The 19,695-nt window shown below is 46.4% G+C and overlaps 1 protein-coding gene across 1 annotated transcript in view; it reads left to right on the top strand.

Annotated features, from left to right (window-relative positions):
• Ephb1 (EPH receptor B1) overlaps positions 1-19,695 on the top strand; it is a 433,913-nt gene that overhangs the window by 141,466 nt on the left and 272,752 nt on the right. Inside the window, exon 3 of the mRNA XM_021208040.2 lies at positions 9,731-10,412. Within this exon, the coding sequence (XP_021063699.1) occupies positions 9,731-10,412 (682 nt within the window). The remainder of the gene's footprint in view (positions 1-9,730; positions 10,413-19,695) is intronic.

Below are 19,695 nucleotides of genomic sequence, written 5' to 3'. Positions count from 1 at the left end.
TAGCACTGTGGTCTTTCACAGTAAGGACCAGTGGCCAAGGAGGCAGAACACAGTCGGGCCCCACTCATTGCCACTGGCTTCCAAAATCTTTTAAAATAATTCTTTTCATTGTTTGAGATTATAATAAGATTATGTCATTTCCTTCTCAGAAACCCTCCCGTACACTTTACCCTCTTGTTCCCTTTCAAATTCATGCCCTCTTTTCTTGAATTGTGGGTCTGCTCAGTCTCTCAGGTATCCAGTATTACTTGTATGTACATGTCTTTTTCAGGACTGACCTAGGCATTATCTAACCAAGGTATGCTCTTAGGGACGACGATTTCTCTGGCCCTCAGCCTTTCTTAGTTGAGTGTAGTTCTTTGTGTAGGGTTGCGGCTTTATAAGCGCTCCCTCTTCCACGTTAGTGTCACGACTGGTGTCTTCCTTGTTCAAGTCATGTTTAGGCAGACATGCTGATGAGACTTGATGAAATTTCTGACATTTCTAGGAGACACGGTATCCAAAGAAACTCCCTGTTCTGGCTCTTGCAGCCTTTCTGCTTCCTCTTCCACAGTGATCACTGAGTGTTGGGTGCTGCTGGAGTTGGGTTGTAAATATGCCAGTTGGGACTGGACTCCACAACTCTGCATGTTGATTGATTGTGGTTTTCTGTAATGGTATCCCTCTGTGGTAAGAGAAGTTTTCTTAATGAAGGGTGAGGACTACACTTATCTGTGGGTATAAGGATACATGTTTAGAATGTAGTTAAGGATTGGGCTGGTTTAGTAAGGTAGAAGTTGCTGGCTCTCCTCCAAGATCCATGACCTCATTTGCCCTGGGTACTTGGCTAGGTCTTCAGTACCAGGCCTATTTCCCTCTAGCTGACCAGGGCTATCAGTTCAATTAGAAAGCTGTTGGTTCCTGCCAAGGTATGGATACCACTACAGAACCCTTAGGGTCATCATGCCATGCTGGTCATTGCTGTGATTCCTAGGTTTTATGCATGTGTAAGGCTGTTGGTTGCTTCCTTTCTTGGGTAGCACCTCCTGGTAGCAGGAAATCTAAGGGTTTTTTTTTGTTGTTTTTTTTTTTTTTTTTTTTTTAGGGCTGGGCACTAGGAGTACAGTGAGGTGTTCAACACTGTTCCAACCCTTCATAGGGATGACCGTGGAGGAGATGGATTGGTGTTTTAGAAGATAGTAGGTTAGAAGAGTTAAAAGAGTGACTGGGGGAGTCATTGGGAGTGAAGAGAACAGTCAGTGGCAGAAAGGGGGAAAGGAAGAGAACACTGGAAGAGGCACCACAGAGGAGAGAATAGAAGAAAGATTTGGTAGCTAGTCCCCTGTGATTAGCACAAATGACACCAATGGAGAAAGAAGAGCACAAAGTTCTTCCTAGACATACAGAATTTGTCACTGTGTGGACATGGTGCTGCGGAGAACAAGGTGAGTTCCAGGTATCTGCAGGTAATATCCAGCCTGTTTACACAAGTCTGAGCACTAGGGAGCTGTAAAATTGGTGATGTACTCCACGGCAGCTGAATCCTTGCATGTGGGTAAGGTTATCTAGGATACAAAAGGAGACGAGCGTCCTAGACATTCCTGGATAAAAATCTGTTGCATGGCAGTAGTGTGATGCTCCACGGGTAGAATGATGTTGCTTGTCGAAATGAACTAACAAATTAGTCAGAGCATAATCTCCTGTCCTCAAGGAGCTCACAGCTTAGTAGCAGACTCCAAAGTCACATACACAAAGCCATTAAAGAGAGGTCGGAAAGAGTGTATTTACCAAATGTTAAATTGTGTGGAATAAACTCACCTGTGCGGGAAGCATTCTGAAAACTGATCACCATCCAGACGTAAGCCCAGGACATCATCATGGAGTCAGGGTAGCCTGAGGCTCCTTGCTCAGTCCCAGCATGCATCTGACCTGTGTGCAACTGTTACAGAATGCTCAGACTGTCCACTTATTAAAAGATTGGTGTCCCTCTTGAATGGCGTCCAGCCCTGTCTGCCATTTTTTTTGGCTTTGTGCGGAAGATGGTTTTGGAGAAGGCAGAGTAGGCAAAGGTGTTATCTGAAAGAACTTCAGCAACACCTGCAGCCTCTCCAGATGCTGCCTTTGCTCCCATTTTACTATCATTTGTTCATCCAGAAACAAGATAGATTGAAGGAGTAGCTGACACTTGGTTCAGAATAGAGTTCCTTAGACTTATGCTTGCAACACCATTTGCCTTAGAAAAGTTTATGCAACCCTGTGTACATAGGCCTAGAATACCAAGAAGCTAGCATGGGTTCTGGGCCTAGGTGTGAAAGGAAGTGCTCTTGAATGAGGCCCTTGACATCTCTTGTCTTATCTGTCGCCACTGTTTTCTGACAGAACAACAGCAGTGTGATGATAAACCAAACAGGAATGAGGCAGGCCACGAAAATCCTTTCCCTGCTGCAGTAGCTCTGGGAACTCCAGAGTGAGGCCAATTGGAAGAAACAGCACCTGTGAGAATGGCTAACTGGGCTTGGATTTGGTGAACATGGTTGGCCTGAAGATACCCTGGCTGGCCTCCAGGGTGGAAAATCCCATCTTGGGATGAGGTTCTGAAGCCCTGTCTTTTGAACACTTTTAGGTACTTCTCAGGTCTCTAGTGTCACTGACAGGGATGTCTCCTTTCACCTGCATCCTCTCTAGATGCTGCCTTTGGTTCCATTATAATACCTTTTGTCCATCCAGAAACAAGATAGACTTAAGGAATAGTTGCCACTTGGATCAGAATAGAGTTCCTTGGACTTCTGCTCACAACACTGTTTGCCCTAGAAAATTTTACATAACCCTGGCCTAGAAATTAGTTTTGCAAACCAAACTTACTGATAGTGAATCACAAAAAATTTATTTAAAGTAACTCTTTGTCATTTATACCATCTTAGCATTTATGCAAGACAAATATATACTACTTATTAAAGACAAATTTGCACACTAATTAGATGGGTATATTTGCATATTTTATAGATAAACAATTAACTCTTGACGAAATCCCAGATACTGCAGGTCATGCAGCATCTCCCCTAGTTCAAGGTTATCAGTATTTTGCATTTAGGATTGTATCAGTGCAGAGAACACTGGTTAGCTTAAACTCAGAGTACCAAATTGCTGATGTAAGTTTAGGGCCATTTCATAAGTTGTAGGAAATTCTGCCCTGCTTACAAGTCCAAATTCACTTAACTATTTTTTAAAAAATGAAACTCAAATCAGCAACTCAGATAGCAGTTTTAAAAATTAAACATCCTAATGCAATAGAATCCAAAGATATACTGAGGAGTGACAGTAGGAAAATATTAAGTCTTTGTTTTCTGTAATTAAACCATCACCCTTTAATTAATACAGTGCATAACACTCTCACGTACAATAAAAACACTGTTAGGAGAATATCATTGGCTCAAATCTGCACCGAGGTGCTTCAATTTGTTGGCCTCGGGTGGTCTGACATGTGCAGAATGAAGTGTGCATATTGTGTGTACAAAATCAAAGCAGCTGACAAGCCATGTGCCACAGTATGTTGAGCTTTGCCAGAACATTTTGGATTCATTGCATGTTGATTTTGTGTTAATTTTGGTTCTTGCGTACCTAGAAATTTTAACTATAATGTGGGGTGTGTGTGTGTGTGTGTGTGTGTGTGTGTGTGTGAGAGAGAGAGAGAGAGAGAGAGAGAGAGAGAGAGAGTCATTACATACAGGATGGTGATCCATTGTTTAAGAGGCTGAACTATGGAAGGATTAAGGAGTGGTAAGGCATTCTGGGTATGGGGTGAGCAGAGACACAGGCTGCTATGGGTATGGTATTTATGAATCACAGACCGAGTTCACATTGTCGAAGAGTTAAGGTATCAGTTGTACAAGAGAATGAAGTTTGTTTTTAGCAGTAGTGATGTACTTATTCATATCCTATAGATATACTCATGTGAGGCATATAATTAAAATACTTTAGTTTTGTTGAGTTTGTGATCATCATAGTCTCATGTCAGAACATTCCCATCAAGCAGAAAAGAAGACTCGGAATACTCATTTGCAGTTATTCCCTAGTTGACTCCCCAGGCCCAGCAAAAATACTTTTCTGTTTGTTTGTTTGTTTGTTTACTCAGCTCTAAAATATATAATATGGCCTTTTGAAGCACATAACTGCCTTCACTTGACAGAATGTTTTTGGGGATTCACCCCTGTTCTAATATACATCAGGTTTTTTTTTTTTTTAAAGGTTTATTTATTATTACATGTAAGTACACTGCAGCTGTCTTCAGACACACCAGAAGAGGGCATCAGATCTCATTACAGATGGTTATGAGCCACCATGTGGTTGCTGGGATTTGAACTCAGGAGCTTCGGAAGAGCAGTCAGTGCTCTTACCCACTGAGCCATCTCACCATCCCTTGTATCAGTTCTTTACTCCACTAGTGGTGCCATTCCTTTTCCATTGTGTTGAAACATCGTATTTGGTCTATGCGTTTGCCACTTGATGGATATTAGCAAAGGTCTTCAGTCACATTAACGAATTAAATTAAGAGATTCAGGAGCACGCTCCACAAATAGGATTTCTAAAAATGGTCAGTGAGAAATTTGATCTGGAGGAATGGCTTTTCAGTCCATCATAGCTGCGCAGAGCTCCCCGAGGTCCCTGTCAGAAGATCTGAGGAAGGCTTGCTAAGTGAGGTCCTCAGAGGCATGGTTACCTCTAAAGGTGATGATAGCCTGAGCGACTAACTATGGACATTTGAGATATTTTTGAAAATATTATTTATTTAATATCTACAAATGAGTACACTGTCATTGTCTTCATGCACACCCGAAGAGGACATTGTATCTCATTACGGATGGTTGTGAGCCACCATGTGGCTGCTGAGAATTGAACTTAGGACCTTTGGAAGAGCAGTCAGTGCTCTTAACCTCTGAACCATCTCTTCAGCCTGCCCCCCACCCCCAGTCTGATTTTATATGTGAAAAATCTATCTAGGAATGTTCCTCTAAGTGGAATTGCCAAGTCAAAGGCTGTGATTGCTGACAAGTAAAGCCACGAGTATTTTTGAAATAATACGAATATCAGAATTTTTTTCTTAAAGGTTTATTTTTAGTTTATATGTTTGCCTGCATATATGTATGTGTACCACATGTGTGTCAGTGCAGAAGGGGGCCAGAAGAGGGCATCACATTTTCTAGAACCAGAGTTATGGATGGTTTGTGAGGAGCCATGTTGGTTCTGGGAATTGAGTCCTGATTTTTCTGCCAGAGTAGTAAGGGCTCTTAACTGTTGCGCGATCTCTTCTACCTGAGTATCATAATTTTTATCTCCAATATCATTGCAAATGTAATATCTTCAAACATTTATTCTTTAACCACCACCAACAGAAAGCTCAAATCTTATTTCACTTTCCACTGATTTGAGTTTAGGTTAACCCTGTCAATGCTCAGAGAAGCAACTGCATCAGATTAAACAAGATGTTGTCAGCTTCCACTTCCTGGTATCTTCTCAGCCACTTCCTAACCAAGACTTGGCACTGTATCTCTTTAATGCCAGTCTGGTAAGCCAACCATGGTGCTTTGCCATGGGAGGAGAGAAAAACGGGAAAAACACGTGAGGGGCTCAGAAGTGGAGGCTGGGAAGTCACCACTGAAGAGAGACATTCTGTAATTCTGTCTTTGGGCAGTACAGGTTCATGGTAACAAAATGTGGTCCTGGAAAGGAAATTGAGTATCTCTTCAGGCAGACTACCCAAGATCCATGGAAACCTCAGGCTGTATAAAGGGACAGTAAAGGGAAGACAGCATTTCTACAGATCCTAGGTTCCCAAAAATAATGTAAAAAGATGTTCATGCAGCACAGGGACCCTTGGGTCTGGTCTACTCCCGGTCAGCATGAGTCTCCCCAAAATATCTCTCCCGTCTCTGCAGGTCTCTTCATTGATCCCATCTTCTTTATTACCTCTATGTTAGTGATCTCCAATCGTTTCTCCCTCCAGCCTGTTCCCTACTTTTTTTTTTTTTAAAAAAAGATTTATTTATTTATTATATATAAGTACACTGTAGCTGTCTTCAGACACCCCAGAAGAGGGCATCAAATCTCATTACGGATGGTTGTGAGCCACCATGTGGTTGCTGGGATTTGAACTCGCGACCTTCAGAAGAGCACTTGGCGTTCTTAATCGCTGAGCCATCTCTCCAGCCCCCTGTTCCCTACTTTGAGGTAACTTCTAAACATTGAACTTTGGTCTCCTGTGAGTTTCCTCTCTAGATCTCATCTATGTTTTCTGGAGTCAGGTTGGAACCCAAACTTCTCACCCTGTCCTGCCTTTCCTTCATTTTATCTTGGCCACTTCTATTTCTGTGAACTTCATCCCTGGATGACACCAGCTTGCTTTTTCCTACCTCAGAGGTTCTGTGACAGTGTGCCCTAGGGCACAGGTACCCTGTCTATTTCTATCCCTAGGATATACACCCTTCCCCAAGCCAGCACCTCTCCATCCATCTGGAGACCCTTCTGGGAGACTTTCCTGCATTCATATACATCCCCCTTTCTTGGCACCTCATAACCTCTCATTAATTAGCACAATTGTACTTACTTAGTTATTTTGATAAGGCACTAATTTCTGTTCCCGTTTCTCGGTTCTAAGCTTCGTACTGCTGTCTCCCCGGTGGCTAATGGAATGCATGGCATAAAGCTGGCGTTCAGAAACATTTTCCACTGATGAATGAGTAAGGTTTTGCAATAAAGCTAGGAGACTGATACCATGTATCATCAACAAATAACAATGTTTGTCCCTCCCTGCTGGGAATGGCAGCCCATCCTAGTCTGTCTCCATGATCCAAGATCTTCTCTTTCTTGCAGGCCCTCCCCATCATAATTGCTACTTACCCCCGAAGGCATTTGTCTCTCCTCTAGCCCTGTCTTCTCTCTTCCGGTCCCCACCCCCACAGCAGCAGCTGACAGGAGAAGAATGGAAATTAATGCCTGACTCCGTAGTTGTAGTCTCCTTTCCCCTCAAACCACAGGGAGCTGTTTTCCTTTCCCTCCACTTCTTTCTACTCTTTCCTTTTGAATATGCAGCTCTGTCCTCTCTAATTCGACTTGATTGCTCCCTTGGGAGCTGTCATGGAATCAATTAGATCTGTAGAGTTTTACAACTTGAGGTCACCCAGTGTGAGTCCTCATTTTACAGATGAGAAAACTGAGGCCCAGAGAGGTTAATGTCTGAAACGATTACCTCTGTTGGGCCTTACCGTGCTAATCAGTGTCATTGGCGAAGATGAATGTTCTCAATACCCCAGCTCTGCTGAGTGAAATCCTCACTCTGTTTATCACAGGACGGTCAATGGTAATGGCCTTGACGCTCAGGTGAGCCTGGTTGGTTGGATTTCCTTTCCCAGTCAGAGCTGCATTAGTGTTGGGTGACCAGAGGCTCTGGGTGTGAGCAGATCTCTGCTCTGAATGGGGTCACATGCTTCACCTGGGCCTCAACCACAGGGGGTGGGGGGTGGGGGCAGGGGGCAGGGGATGGGGGACAGGGGGTGGGGGTGGGGGGGTGTCAGGGTGTCGGGGGAGGGCAGCATTTATGTGGAGACTCTGCTAGAACAATGAGGTCTGCTGGGTTTAACCAATTGCAGAACACTAAAAGAAAGCCACCCTTTTCTTCCAAAGTCAAGTCAGGACAGCAGGGGAAATGTTTCAGAATGGCACTGGGAAGGGAAGGAGGCCTGAGAGCCATCTGAAATGCTGTCAGCAACTTCTCCCTCATCTATTTGTTTTCTGGTTTCCAAAACCCAGCCAAGCAGAACCAAACTTCCACAAACACATTTAAATAGAACATAAAACAGTCTTTAAGATGGGGGGGGGGGTGTAACCAACGAGAGCCACTCTACATCCAGAGATCAATAAGAAATTAAGCAAAGCCCAGGTGAGGCTTGACAGTGTGGATTTATACTGCACATGAGCTATGGAGCAGAGCTGGTGGCCCTGACACTGGACATGAGAACAGACATATATTTTCATGTGTGCACAATGTCTGTTCTGATGCTGTGCCCCGATACTAAGTGTTTCTTACATGCTATGGTTCTTTAGGGGCCCACCAACCACTGGTGGTATGGGATGCTTAGGTGTCTGTGTGTCTAAATTTGTACAGATGGAGAAAGGGTAGAGCAAGTGCCAGGATGGGGCGTGCTGTCCAGTCTGGGTCGTTATGAGCTGCAGGCTCTGCGGCTTTTCACAGTTGCATTTACTCCAGCAAAGTCCAGAAAGGCATCCTAGGTCAAATGCACAGCTCGGTGGTGGAAGCCACTTGCAACGTTGGCAATGTTCGAGTCTTGGCTTTACAAGTTGAACAATAAGAGGTGCAATAAGAGTGATTGTAACAAGTTGGGGGTGTGGCTCAGTTAGCTCAGTGCTTGCCTAGCATGCAGAAAGGCCAGAGTTTGGCCTCCAGCACTACATAAACCTTGGTGAGAGGTCCTGTAATACCTTTGGGGAAGTAGCAACAAGAGTAGCTACGTAGCAAGTTCAAGATCAGTCTAAGCACTGAGAGAGGAGAGAGGGGGGTGGTGTAATCACATAACAGATGGGGTGTTGATTTCCCTATGGGAGGGCTGAGACTTTAGGCAGCAAATCAAGAAAGACCTTTGGTCCTCAAGGGTTTCTGGAAGGAGCTCGCCAGGGACTCTGGAGGAGGGCTAAGAGAGCCCAGTAAACCTGGATGTGTAGGTCAGCTTTGTAGATGCGCTCCTTTTGTCCCCTCACCCTTGACACCATGTGTCTCCTTTTGTAGCCCAAAGGGGAAAAGACTCCTTCGCTTATCAACTTCCTTGTTGCAAAAATTGCCTGCTAGAAGTTGTAGGAAAGCACTGTCCGTCCCATACACCCCCTCCATGCACGTGGAGGAGTTGCACGACATCTTACTAGCCAAGAACTAGAGATAAGTGGGACTCGTGAAGGGTGTGAGGTAAACAGCTGCGTCTTATTCTTTCCCCGATGCCTAAAGATTCTGAAATATGAATTCTCTTTTCCAGTATGAATCGTGGTCGTCTCTCCCAGAGTAAGCAGTGGTCCTTCCTTTCTAAGTAACATTGCTCCTGCATCACATCTCAGCCTGAACGTTTCACAACACTCAGCTGAGTTAACTTCATTAAGAGGCTCTCCTAGCAGACTCCATACAGTTTTACAGTCTAGGTTTTTCAAAGAGATTTTCATTCTAAAACAAAAGGTTCTGAGAATCTTAAGTTTATTGGCAAACAAACAAAAAACCCAAACCAAACCAAATAAACACGTCTCTTCACGTGCTTTACAGAGTTATATAAATGAGTTTTGCCACAATAAAGATATTAGGCTGACAGATGGAGATGTCTGTTGTAGATTCCGCTTATAACTGGATCTCTAATTCATAGAATAGAAGCTGTTGGCAATGAAGAGTATGGTGTCTGCCGTCAGTGAGGCACAAGGAAGGATAGCCACAGTATGAGATTTCCAAGTTTGATGAGTGCATGCCTTCTGTAATTAAATGTGTTGTATTTGGTGCATGGTTGAGAACTGTGACTCTGAATATCAGGAACTCTTTGAAGTGCAGACATGGTTCTTTGGGCTCATATGTTAAGTGGGAGCAGTGGGACTGGTGAGCTCTTAAAGCCCCGCCAAGGCACTGCGATTCCCTTCTGTGTTGACTGTTGTCTTATCACTCTCTCCTTTCTGATTTTGCATGTGTGTGCCTGTGGCCTACTTGGGACAGTGGGAAGAAGTCAGTGGCTATGATGAAAACCTGAACACCATCCGTACTTACCAAGTGTGCAACGTCTTCGAACCCAACCAGAACAACTGGCTGCTTACCACCTTTATCAACAGACGGGGCGCCCATCGCATCTATACAGAGATGCGCTTCACTGTGAGGGACTGCAGCAGCCTTCCAAATGTCCCAGGCTCCTGCAAGGAGACCTTCAACTTGTACTACTATGAGACTGACTCTGTCATTGCCACCAAGAAGTCAGCCTTCTGGTCTGAAGCCCCCTACCTCAAAGTGGACACCATTGCCGCAGATGAGAGCTTCTCCCAGGTGGATTTTGGGGGAAGGTTGATGAAGGTCAACACAGAAGTCAGGAGCTTTGGGCCTCTTACTAGGAATGGTTTTTACCTCGCTTTCCAGGATTATGGAGCCTGTATGTCTCTCCTTTCTGTCCGTGTCTTCTTCAAAAAGTGTCCCAGCATCGTGCAGAATTTTGCAGTGTTCCCAGAAACCATGACAGGAGCAGAGAGTACATCTCTGGTGATTGCTCGGGGCACATGCATCCCAAATGCGGAAGAAGTGGATGTGCCCATAAAACTCTACTGCAACGGGGATGGAGAGTGGATGGTGCCCATTGGGCGCTGTACCTGTAAGCCTGGCTATGAGCCTGAGAACAGCGTGGCCTGCAAGGGTAAGCTTGGGGCTCCCAGAGTGTCCGCCTCCATTCCACTGGGGGAGATACAAGATCATAACTTTCCTCCTTGTAGTACTGGGTCACTCAGGAGAAGAGAGAGCCTACTAGGTTATTATAAACTCCAAAAGACCCTCTGTCCCAAACATCCCCCATGCCTGATGATTTTCCAATTAGGACCAACTGTCTGTATGCATGTGTAGAGAAAGGGATGGGAAAAATTCTGAACAGTGACAAAATATTCAATAATCACTTGTTTATATTTACTTTGGGAACACATTCTCTCTCTCTCTCTCTCTCTCTCTCTCTCTCACACACACACACACACACACACTCTATGCATCTTCCATCAGCCTCAAGCTCTGGGGGGCATGGAGTATTTGGGTTGTCATGGACAGTTCACTCAAGGGTAATTGAGAAGTGACTGAATTTGGAAAATATTTTCGTTCATTTCAAGCCAGCTCCCACAGCCTTGAACTGGGTACTGAAGCCATGTAGCTCATTAACTCAAAGCCCTCTGGCTTGGCTGTCTTTCTCCAGGGGCTCAATGCCAGGTCCTGGAAGGAGATGAAGCTACCGGGACAGGGATGGGAAAGTTCCATGTGTGGAGGAGGCTTTGTCTCTGAGTGGGACAAACTGATGCAGACTTTGCAGATAGCAGACTTAAGGTTTCATACGTTCACAGTAGATCCCCGAATCCTACATTTTCTTTGTCCCATATGTGATAGCGAATATGCCGAACTGATTCCAGTTTGGTCTGGGATTGACTGGAAGGCTCTAGAAGCCTGATATTCCTGTTTGTCTAAGCCTATGTTGGAGTTCAGAAGCTGATCCAGAAGCAGAGGTGAGTTCCATCATTAAATTGTGCTTATGGCCTTCAGAAGTTTGGATTGTTTAAAGAATGCCCGGAAGTGATTTTTATTGTATCACAACTCAAGGGTTGCCCCCCTCTCTTTTATACTTTGGGAGAAAAATTAGCTCCTTTTCTATCACAAGTCTCCTGAAAGTGGCTTCCTTGCTGCCTGTCCCCTGGCACTGCTGGAGCATGGGGCCAGCCCCTGTCTGTTTCCTTCCTTCCTTCCTTCCCCAAACACCTGCCTGTGAAATGCCTGGCAAGGCACTCTGAAAGCCTATCAACACACGATCCCATGGATTCAGCTAATTGCCTGGGCTGGGGCCTTTACACAGCCTTTCTGGGGCCTGCTGGGAACACAGAGCTGCGCCTTTGTGTCTTTATTGGATTTCTTCGTTCTGGGACCCATGATGGATGGCGTGGAAACAGAGGGGAGAGCACGCCAGATCCAGTGATGAATCAACACAGACAGTTTTAGGACCAGCGGGGTCTGGTCCCACAGAGCTCCTCTGTGTCCCACAGGTTGGGGGTGGGGTAGGGAGGGTGCACCCTCTTTGGCATTCCTCAGGATCTGAGTAGCAACCAAGACACCAGGCTGTCTTAAAGGCACAGGTGCAGCAGCGACTGGGCTTGCTGGAAAACCATGCTGAGTGCATTTCTCTGGCTTCAAAGGACTGCCACACCAAAGTTGCTGGCTGGGCCCCTCTCATTTTTCTCATTATTTCCCGAGCAGAATGGCAAGGATGGAAGCGAGCATTGATTGGTTCTGATTTAATTGGGACTCTGGGAAACAGGCTCTCGTTTCTTTGGACTAATTGGAACGTTACTCTTTTGGGGGGCTCTACTGTCCACGCTGCTTGTCAGTCACCTCTCATGGTTGTTCTGCAAGGGCCCATGGGGACAAATATGTAAATGCAAGTCCTTTCTTTTCATTCTTCCCTTCCTGGCCCAAACCGCCCTTGTGGGCTTCCCTGAATGTTCCTAATCTCTGAGTGTTGTGAACATGGCTAGATTTTACATGTAACCACTTATTGTAAACTCACTGGAGGATGGAGGAGGGGGGACAGGGCATCCTCACTACACAGGAGGCTACATTGTGGTGACATCTCTGAGACTGATCAGTTCGGTAATAACATGGTTTCTTTGGCTCCACAGCCTGGCTAAGCCTTGGGGGCCAAGAGAAAAAAGCCCTTTACCTGCCTCAGGAGCTGGAAATTTGCATCTCCTCAATTGCTGGTATAAGAACTCTGATGGCTGAGGCAAATCTCTCTGTCCAGGATTCACAGAGGGCTGCCTGGGAAATAAGGGGACCCGACCTCTATATAGATGGAGATTTTGGAAGGATGCTGTACCACTGGGATGGGAAGTGTGTGTAGATACTCCCGGTTGGTCCCTGTTCTGAGTTTTCCATGGGAGGTCTCCAGCCACCCTATGTAAGCTTACTATGTTGCCAGGTAGACACTGGTGTCCTTCATATCGGTTCTAGGGTTGGTAACCGCAGACTTTCAGTACTCATGAGAACAAGATGGGGAGAATGGTGAATGCCGAAGACTGTAGGTGAAAAGTAACGAAGGCCCAACAGCTACTGTGTCCTGACATAGCCTGGGAATTCTTGTTGTTGGAATTTCACTGGAGGGTGTGGGGAGCCAAATAGTGATGTGGTTCTCACCATGTATCAACTCTCATATTTGCATCTGAGACTTTGAATGTATAGAATCTCTAGAGAGGCTGTGGAAACAGTATCCTTTTAGCTTTCTGGTTACTTTTATTTTTTCTTCCTTTTTAAAATGATGGGCAAGGAACCATATTCTCTTGCTTTCACTTTCTATCTGCTAAAGCCATGCATCTGTCAAATTCTTGGTGATCAGTCACTGCATTGTGCAGAGGCACCTGGAGACCAATTAAGTCGCTCAGACAACCAAGTGCAGCCCTGGCCTGGAGCAGTTCCTGTTGTGGAGAAGGAGAACATGAGTCCAGGACAGAGAGGAGAGAAGGCAGAGGTGGGGTGGTAGAACTTGTGTGTTAGCATTTGGCTCTTGGCGTGCTGCTCTCATGCAGTGGTTCTTAACCTGGGGGTCGAACGACCCTTTCCCCAAGGTCACCTTAGACCATGGGAAAACAGATATTGACACTGCAATTCATACCAATAGCAAAAGTATAGTTATGAAGTAGCAACAGAAGTAGTTTTATGGCTGTAGGGGGGATCACCACCACATGAGGAGCTATATTAAAGGGCCTCATATTAGGAAGGTTGAGAACCACAGTTCTAAATGGTTTTGTGGCCAAGGGCCCTCCTCCGACTCATCCTTTCTGTACACACACATGCCGAAGCGCATGGGCATGTTGATCTCCCCATCAACTCTGACTTCATCACGTGTCAGTCAGTAGAGGTTAATTACTTGGAAGACGGCTTGTCTATTTCAACTGTAGGTCATGTGCTCATAGCTTAGGGATCTGACAAGAAAGCACAGCTTTCTCTCTGTGTGCCACATTCCTCCTGCTAAAGTGGGTGGTGAAACGAGTCTTTGGGTGGGCCCCATGCAGACCAAGGTCTTCCTGTGCCAGGCAGGCCGTGAGATGGTGTGGAGCAAGCCCTTAAAATGCTATATTGGCTAAGCTTAGCCTAAGGGGAAGATGGCGGGGCTGTGTCTTAGTTAAGGTTCCTGATGCTGTGATAGAACACCATGACCAAGAGCAACTTGAGGGCATTGCATCTCAGCTTACAATTCCCAGTCATAGTCCATCGCCAGCGGAAGTCAAGGTAGGAGCTTAAACCAAAAACCAAGAGCTGAGGCCACGGTGGAACAGTGCTTACTGGCTTTCTCCCCATGGCTCAGTCAGCTTGTATTCTTAGGCCACCTACCTCTTCAGGGGGGGCTCATACCCCAGTGAGCTCCCACATCAATTATTAACCAAGAGAATGCCCCTACAGACTTGCCTACAGTCTAGTCTGATGGAGGCAGTTCCTCAGTTGAGATTCTGCCTTCTCAGATGTGACCGGGTTTGTATCAAGTTGGCCAAAACTAACCAGCACAGGGCTGGAACTGAAATCGTTCTTAAAGGCCTACTAGGAGCAGATCCTTTATCTTTCTGTCAAAGCATCAGACTGTAGCATACCTTCTGGGTGTCCATGGTTTCTAGAGCAGGCCCTAGTTGGGTTCTACCCCAGAGAAGTCTCTGAAGGATTGACCTTGCAAATGCTCCCTAGAGCTTCCAGAAGGATCTGTTATATGAGCTTTTCAGGCACGTGGCATTAGATGGTGGCGGTGGAGTGTGGCTCAAAAACTAAGATACACGGCCATGCCTATCATTTCTTTTTTGCTTACGTTCCTGTCTGTCCCAGGTACCTTGACCTATGGCAAAGGTCCTGGGCTGTGGTGCCCAGAGAAGAATTCTAACCTTAGCAGATGGGGCTGCAGGCCAGATGCTAATTGACTAGGTAGGTGTTCTAGCTGATCAGAAGCCCCAGAGGAGTTCTGAGTATGCGAAGAAGGGGCAGGAAGCTGACTGCCCAGACGTTACAGAAAAGACTAGGCTTTCCTGCAGAGGGCTAGCACCAGCTACTTGGTACCAGAACCCCTAAGCAGACTAGGGAGTGGCTGGTACTGCTCCTGGCAGCAGGCAGGGCCACACCTTCAGAAATCCCATTCCTTTCGCAGGCTTGAAACCAGCCTTGAGGCTGTGTTTCTGGGAAGCTTTGGAGCTTTTGCAGGGAACTCTCAAGTCCAACAACGATCACCACGGGTGCTCACTAGGCTTTTGAGTGTCCTGAAGGACAGAGCAATTCTCTGTTCCGTGCCTCTCTGGCTCCCCACCACTCCATGGAAGCTGTGCCTTGGAATTGGCAACCCTACTTGTGCAGACACTTGCCTGACATCTCCCAAAGGGCCTCCTTTCCTACGGTGGTTGCATCTTTACCTCCACCCCACGAAACAAGTGGGGACTTTTTTTTTTTTTTAATTTTTCACCTCCATATCATGCATGGAGACCCAAGGGACACTTTGAACCTTTCAACAGTTCCGATGCCTTTGTCAACTCGAACAGCTAAGATGAGCCACTTTATAAGCCTAGGGGAGTTGAGATGAAAGAACAAAAAAATCTGCAGGGTTTGAAGGTGGAGAAAAATGTGTCTAATTTAGTTCAAAAGAGGTTTCCAGAGCCTGTTCCCCTCCCACTTAGGGTTGTTGGCCTCAGCCTTGGGCTCTCTGCCAGTTCCTGCTGAGGTATCGCAGAAGGGCTGGCCCGGGGAGCATGTTCATGTGCACATATGCTCCCGTGGACATGCACAGGAGTCAGGCCCGTATACTGACGGCCATATCCAAGGTCGCTGAATTCAAGGCCACCGAGGTGCACTTCCACCTGCCCCTGGCCTGGCAGCAGTCAGCTAGGGAGAGGAAGTCCACAGCCCAGATGGCCTTCCCTCAAGCCCCAGCGAGAGAGCAGTTATTCTCAGGGCCAAGGGAGGCCAAGGTCATTAACACCACAGCCCTGTAAGATGAGCTTCTTAATAGGATTTCTCAATAGGCAACTTCATTGGGAAACCACCCGGGGTCTCCTGGGCTTCCTGCAGTGGCCCTGCCCAGTACCCTCCAGAGAGGAGGCATAAGTAATTGGCTGGATGTAATGGGCTGTGACACTCTGAACAGCAGTAAGTGGGGCTGGAAGGATGCCCCTTGGCTGCACAGCTTCCAAATGTTGGGCTCCAAAAGCAGCCCAGGATGCAGATGTCAGGGTCCAGATCCCCTTAGGTTTTACACTTCTGCCTTGAGAAAACCCCACGCCCCACTGTTGTCAGTCCTGACTGTCTCAGGGTGGTCCCACACCACGGAATGACAACACACTTGAGGCAGGAGAGCAGTCTAGGAAGAAGTCTGTATTATTTTTGCTTGAAGGCTGGTCATCTGTGACTTTAAATATGCATCATGGTATGAGTAGTGGAAATATCTCTGGGCTGAGAGGCCAGCAGGGGCCTGAAGGTGGCTGTTGTCTGCACTGACATTCGGTCATGAAAACCTATGAGGTCTGGAGCTGAGTGAATGAGTGGATGGGTGGGACTAGAAAGGACCAGCCACTTCAGACCTGGGTGTTGAGACGTTACCATCTGCCTCTGCTTCTAAGACTAGATGAAGCTGAAGTCAACCACCCTTTAGAATATAGGTTTTCAGGAATATTGAGCCTTTCAAGTGATCTTAGTCTTGCTTCTGGTGCTTAGGTGTCCTAACACAATTCTGCACCATGTATCCGCCCAGATGTTTTGGTTGGTTGTCATCATCTGGCTTGACACATCCCCTTTGCAGACCATTTAAGTAGCACATAGGTTGGGGTGGGGCAGTGGGGGTTGGTGGTGCTAAGGCTTTTTTCAGAGAAAGAGGGAGAGTAGATAGCAGAGTCCGGATGAGACTTTCTGGTCAGCAAGGGCTGTGTGCCATCTCAGCCACACTCATTGAGTAGTCTGCTGGGTCTTGCCAATGCAGACATGGTACTTTCTAACGGGCTGGAATGTACTTGCTACAGGTTTGGAGGTAAGGAAGTCCAAGACCAGGTCTTTGGCGGGTTCAGTTCTACAGCTCTCTGGTGTTGGTCAATCCCTTTCTGCAGGTTCTGAGCACAAACTTCTTTGACTCTATGGGAGTCACTGAGAAGGAACTCACTCTAAATTCAAGCCTACCTGTATCTTTCGGGTTCTGGGCCCCAGGGAGCTCAGTTAGTCTATGTTTTGTTTGACTTCCTGTTGCCGCTGACCCCTGTATTGATGGAACCCTGATGCTCCTAGATCTTCCTCATAGCGGTGGGATGAAGACAACAGAAAAGCTATAGTAGGATATGGGCAAAGGACACCGCCAAGCCATCCAGAGCAAACCCTACTTTGCTGTTAGGGCTTTGAAATGAACGTTGAGAGGAGCAAGCTTGACCTTTCCCTAGGAACAGCCTTTGGCCTTCGGGCGACCTGTGTATATTCTCCCTGCTAACTGAAATAAAAACCGGAGTATCTGCTAGCGAAAGAGGTTGACACTCCACTGTAACAGCTGTGGGATGCTATGGGGCAGATAGTTCTTTGGAGATGTAATTTGATTCAGAAGAACATGGCAAGGTTTGCTCTGGGTTCTAGAAGCCATCCAGGTACCAGGGAACCTTTTGCTTCCTAGGTGCTTACTCAGCCTGATGAAGGCTGTCTGTGTCCACGTACCTGCAAGTGGACCAGGCTCATCTCTGCATGCCGGGCTGGGGAGGAAATGAGGTCACCCGAAGCTGGCTCTGGAAGTTGGAAAGTCTATGGATCCTCCCCGGAGCTTCTTGGAATGACAGAAATTCAGGACCTAGTGTAGTACTGAGGCTGGAAGATGGACAGGAAACCAGCCTTGATCCTCATCTGTTGGGGGTAGCTCACTGAGCCAGGGCTTCCAGCAAGTGTGTGCTCCTGGTCCAAACTGAGTCATACCCTCTTCAGGTGCGTGTCCCACTTCTGTCATCTGCAGGCCTAGGGGTTTCCGGCCTTCTTGGTCCTTGTTGGAGTTTTGAAGTCAAAGGGGCTGGGTCATCTTCATGACAATATTGTTTTCAGAAAGGCACTGGGCGCCGGTGGTGGCTGGGTCTTTCTTGCATGCTTATATGCTCAGATTTAGCAGGTTTAATTCCAGAGCGTCAGTGGCCAGGGGACCCCATGGCCGCAGGTGGAGTGTTGGCCTTGAGAAATATGTGGACAGGAACCCTTCTTGTCTAGATCAGGGCTTCCAGCTTAACAGCTCCTACCCATTTCACCTCGTTTCCTCTGGGAATAGAACTCTCACAATCCCCAGGACAGCCTGGTTCATCTTGGATTTTTTTTTTTTTTTCTCTTTCTTAAGGTAGAACTTTTACCCAGATCGCCTTTTCTGCAGTAGACCCGTTTTTGAGTTATTAGAAAAATCACTCAAGATACATTTATTTCCTTTTATGCTGTATACCTGCAGCCTTTTTTTTTTTTTTTTTTTTTTTTTTTAACTATTAAGGCCTAGCCCTTCTCTTGCAGAAGAGACCGGAGATTTGTTCCTTTGGGATGCAGACACACCCTTGACCTCCCTAGCCCATGACAGTGGACGTGATAGAGGCTCATGTGTCTGTCTGGTCTTTCCCAGTTCACTTCCTGCTTCCCAGTGCAAGTTAAAAGTGGTTTGTTGCTGATTGTTACTATTTCGTGCCATTTTATTTGTTCGACTGGTTCTTCATTTATATGCATCTAGCCCCCCCCACACCCTCTTGCTATTTCTGAACAACACTGGGATAGATACCCTTGCGTATTAATCTTCGAACTAATATGTGAGTACATCGGCAAGATAAATTCATTAATTAATTTGCTCAATGAATATTTATCAAGGCCTTTCTTTGTGCCAAGCACTTTTCTAGGAGCTAAGAATGCAACAAATTCTCTGAAGTGAAAGTTGCTGAGTCAGAGCATATACATTTTTAATTTTGATAGATATTACCAAACTGTGTTCCCTCAAAAACCGCATATCCTACCAAAACCCTTTTTCTTTTGCACCCACAGCAGTGATTTATTTCTTGTTCCCTATACCTCTGCCAAGATAATAAAATATCTTTTTTTTTTTTTTTTTTTTGGTTTTTCGAGACCGGGTTTCTCTGTATAGCCCTGGCTGTCCTGGAACTCACTTTATAGACCAGGCTGGCCTCGAACTAAGAAATCTGCCTGCCTCTGCCTCCCGAGTGCTGGGATTAAAGGCGTGTGCTACCACTCCCAGCCCTAAAATATCGTTTTTATCTTTGCCAATCTGGTAGGTAAAACGACAGTATCCCACTCCAATGTCAATTTGCGTTTGTCTCGCTGTGAGGGTTGTTGAACCTTGGGAAGTTCCGTAAGTTCCCGAGGCCCTGGCTTGCTGCTAGAACACGGCATGGAATTGGGTGTACTTAGATGACGTGGACTCTGGAGATTGTTCCCTTCTTGTCCCTCTTGGTCTGCATGGCTTCCTGTATGTGCTCAGTGCTGATCTTCTGTGTCGCTTGTATTTGACACATGCCTTGCACACACCAATTTTGGCGTTTCCTGGACAGTGGATGTCTGCAGAAGAGACAGGACAAGGGCAGGTGCCTGACACTGGAGGACTGTGCCATTCTTGCGGTGGAGTTTCAGGAACGCCAACGCCCAGTCTGATATGGACACCTTGATTTTTCCCTTCTTTTCCCTCCCTCTATGAACTAGGTTTCCTGTGGATCTTTCAGCTCTGAATCTCCTGGCTCAACCCCTCCACCCTACTTCCTTTAACATGGTAACTTACCTCAGGGGGCTTCCAGCCTCTGCTCACCCTGATGACACACCCTAGCTTTCAGCCTTCACCTGCTCCAGGTTCCCTCCCATTTCACCAACCCATCCTTTCTAGACTTTATACTCTCCCTTCCCTTCCCTTCCCTTCCCTTCCCTTCCCTTCCCTTCCC

This window comes from Mus pahari, chromosome 10 (genome assembly GCF_900095145.1).
Source record: "Mus pahari chromosome 10, PAHARI_EIJ_v1.1, whole genome shotgun sequence".
Classification (NCBI taxonomy): Eukaryota; Metazoa; Chordata; class Mammalia; order Rodentia; family Muridae; genus Mus; species Mus pahari.
The sequence above is the reverse complement of the archived record's forward strand: the minus strand, read 5'-3'. Positions and strand labels throughout refer to the sequence as shown.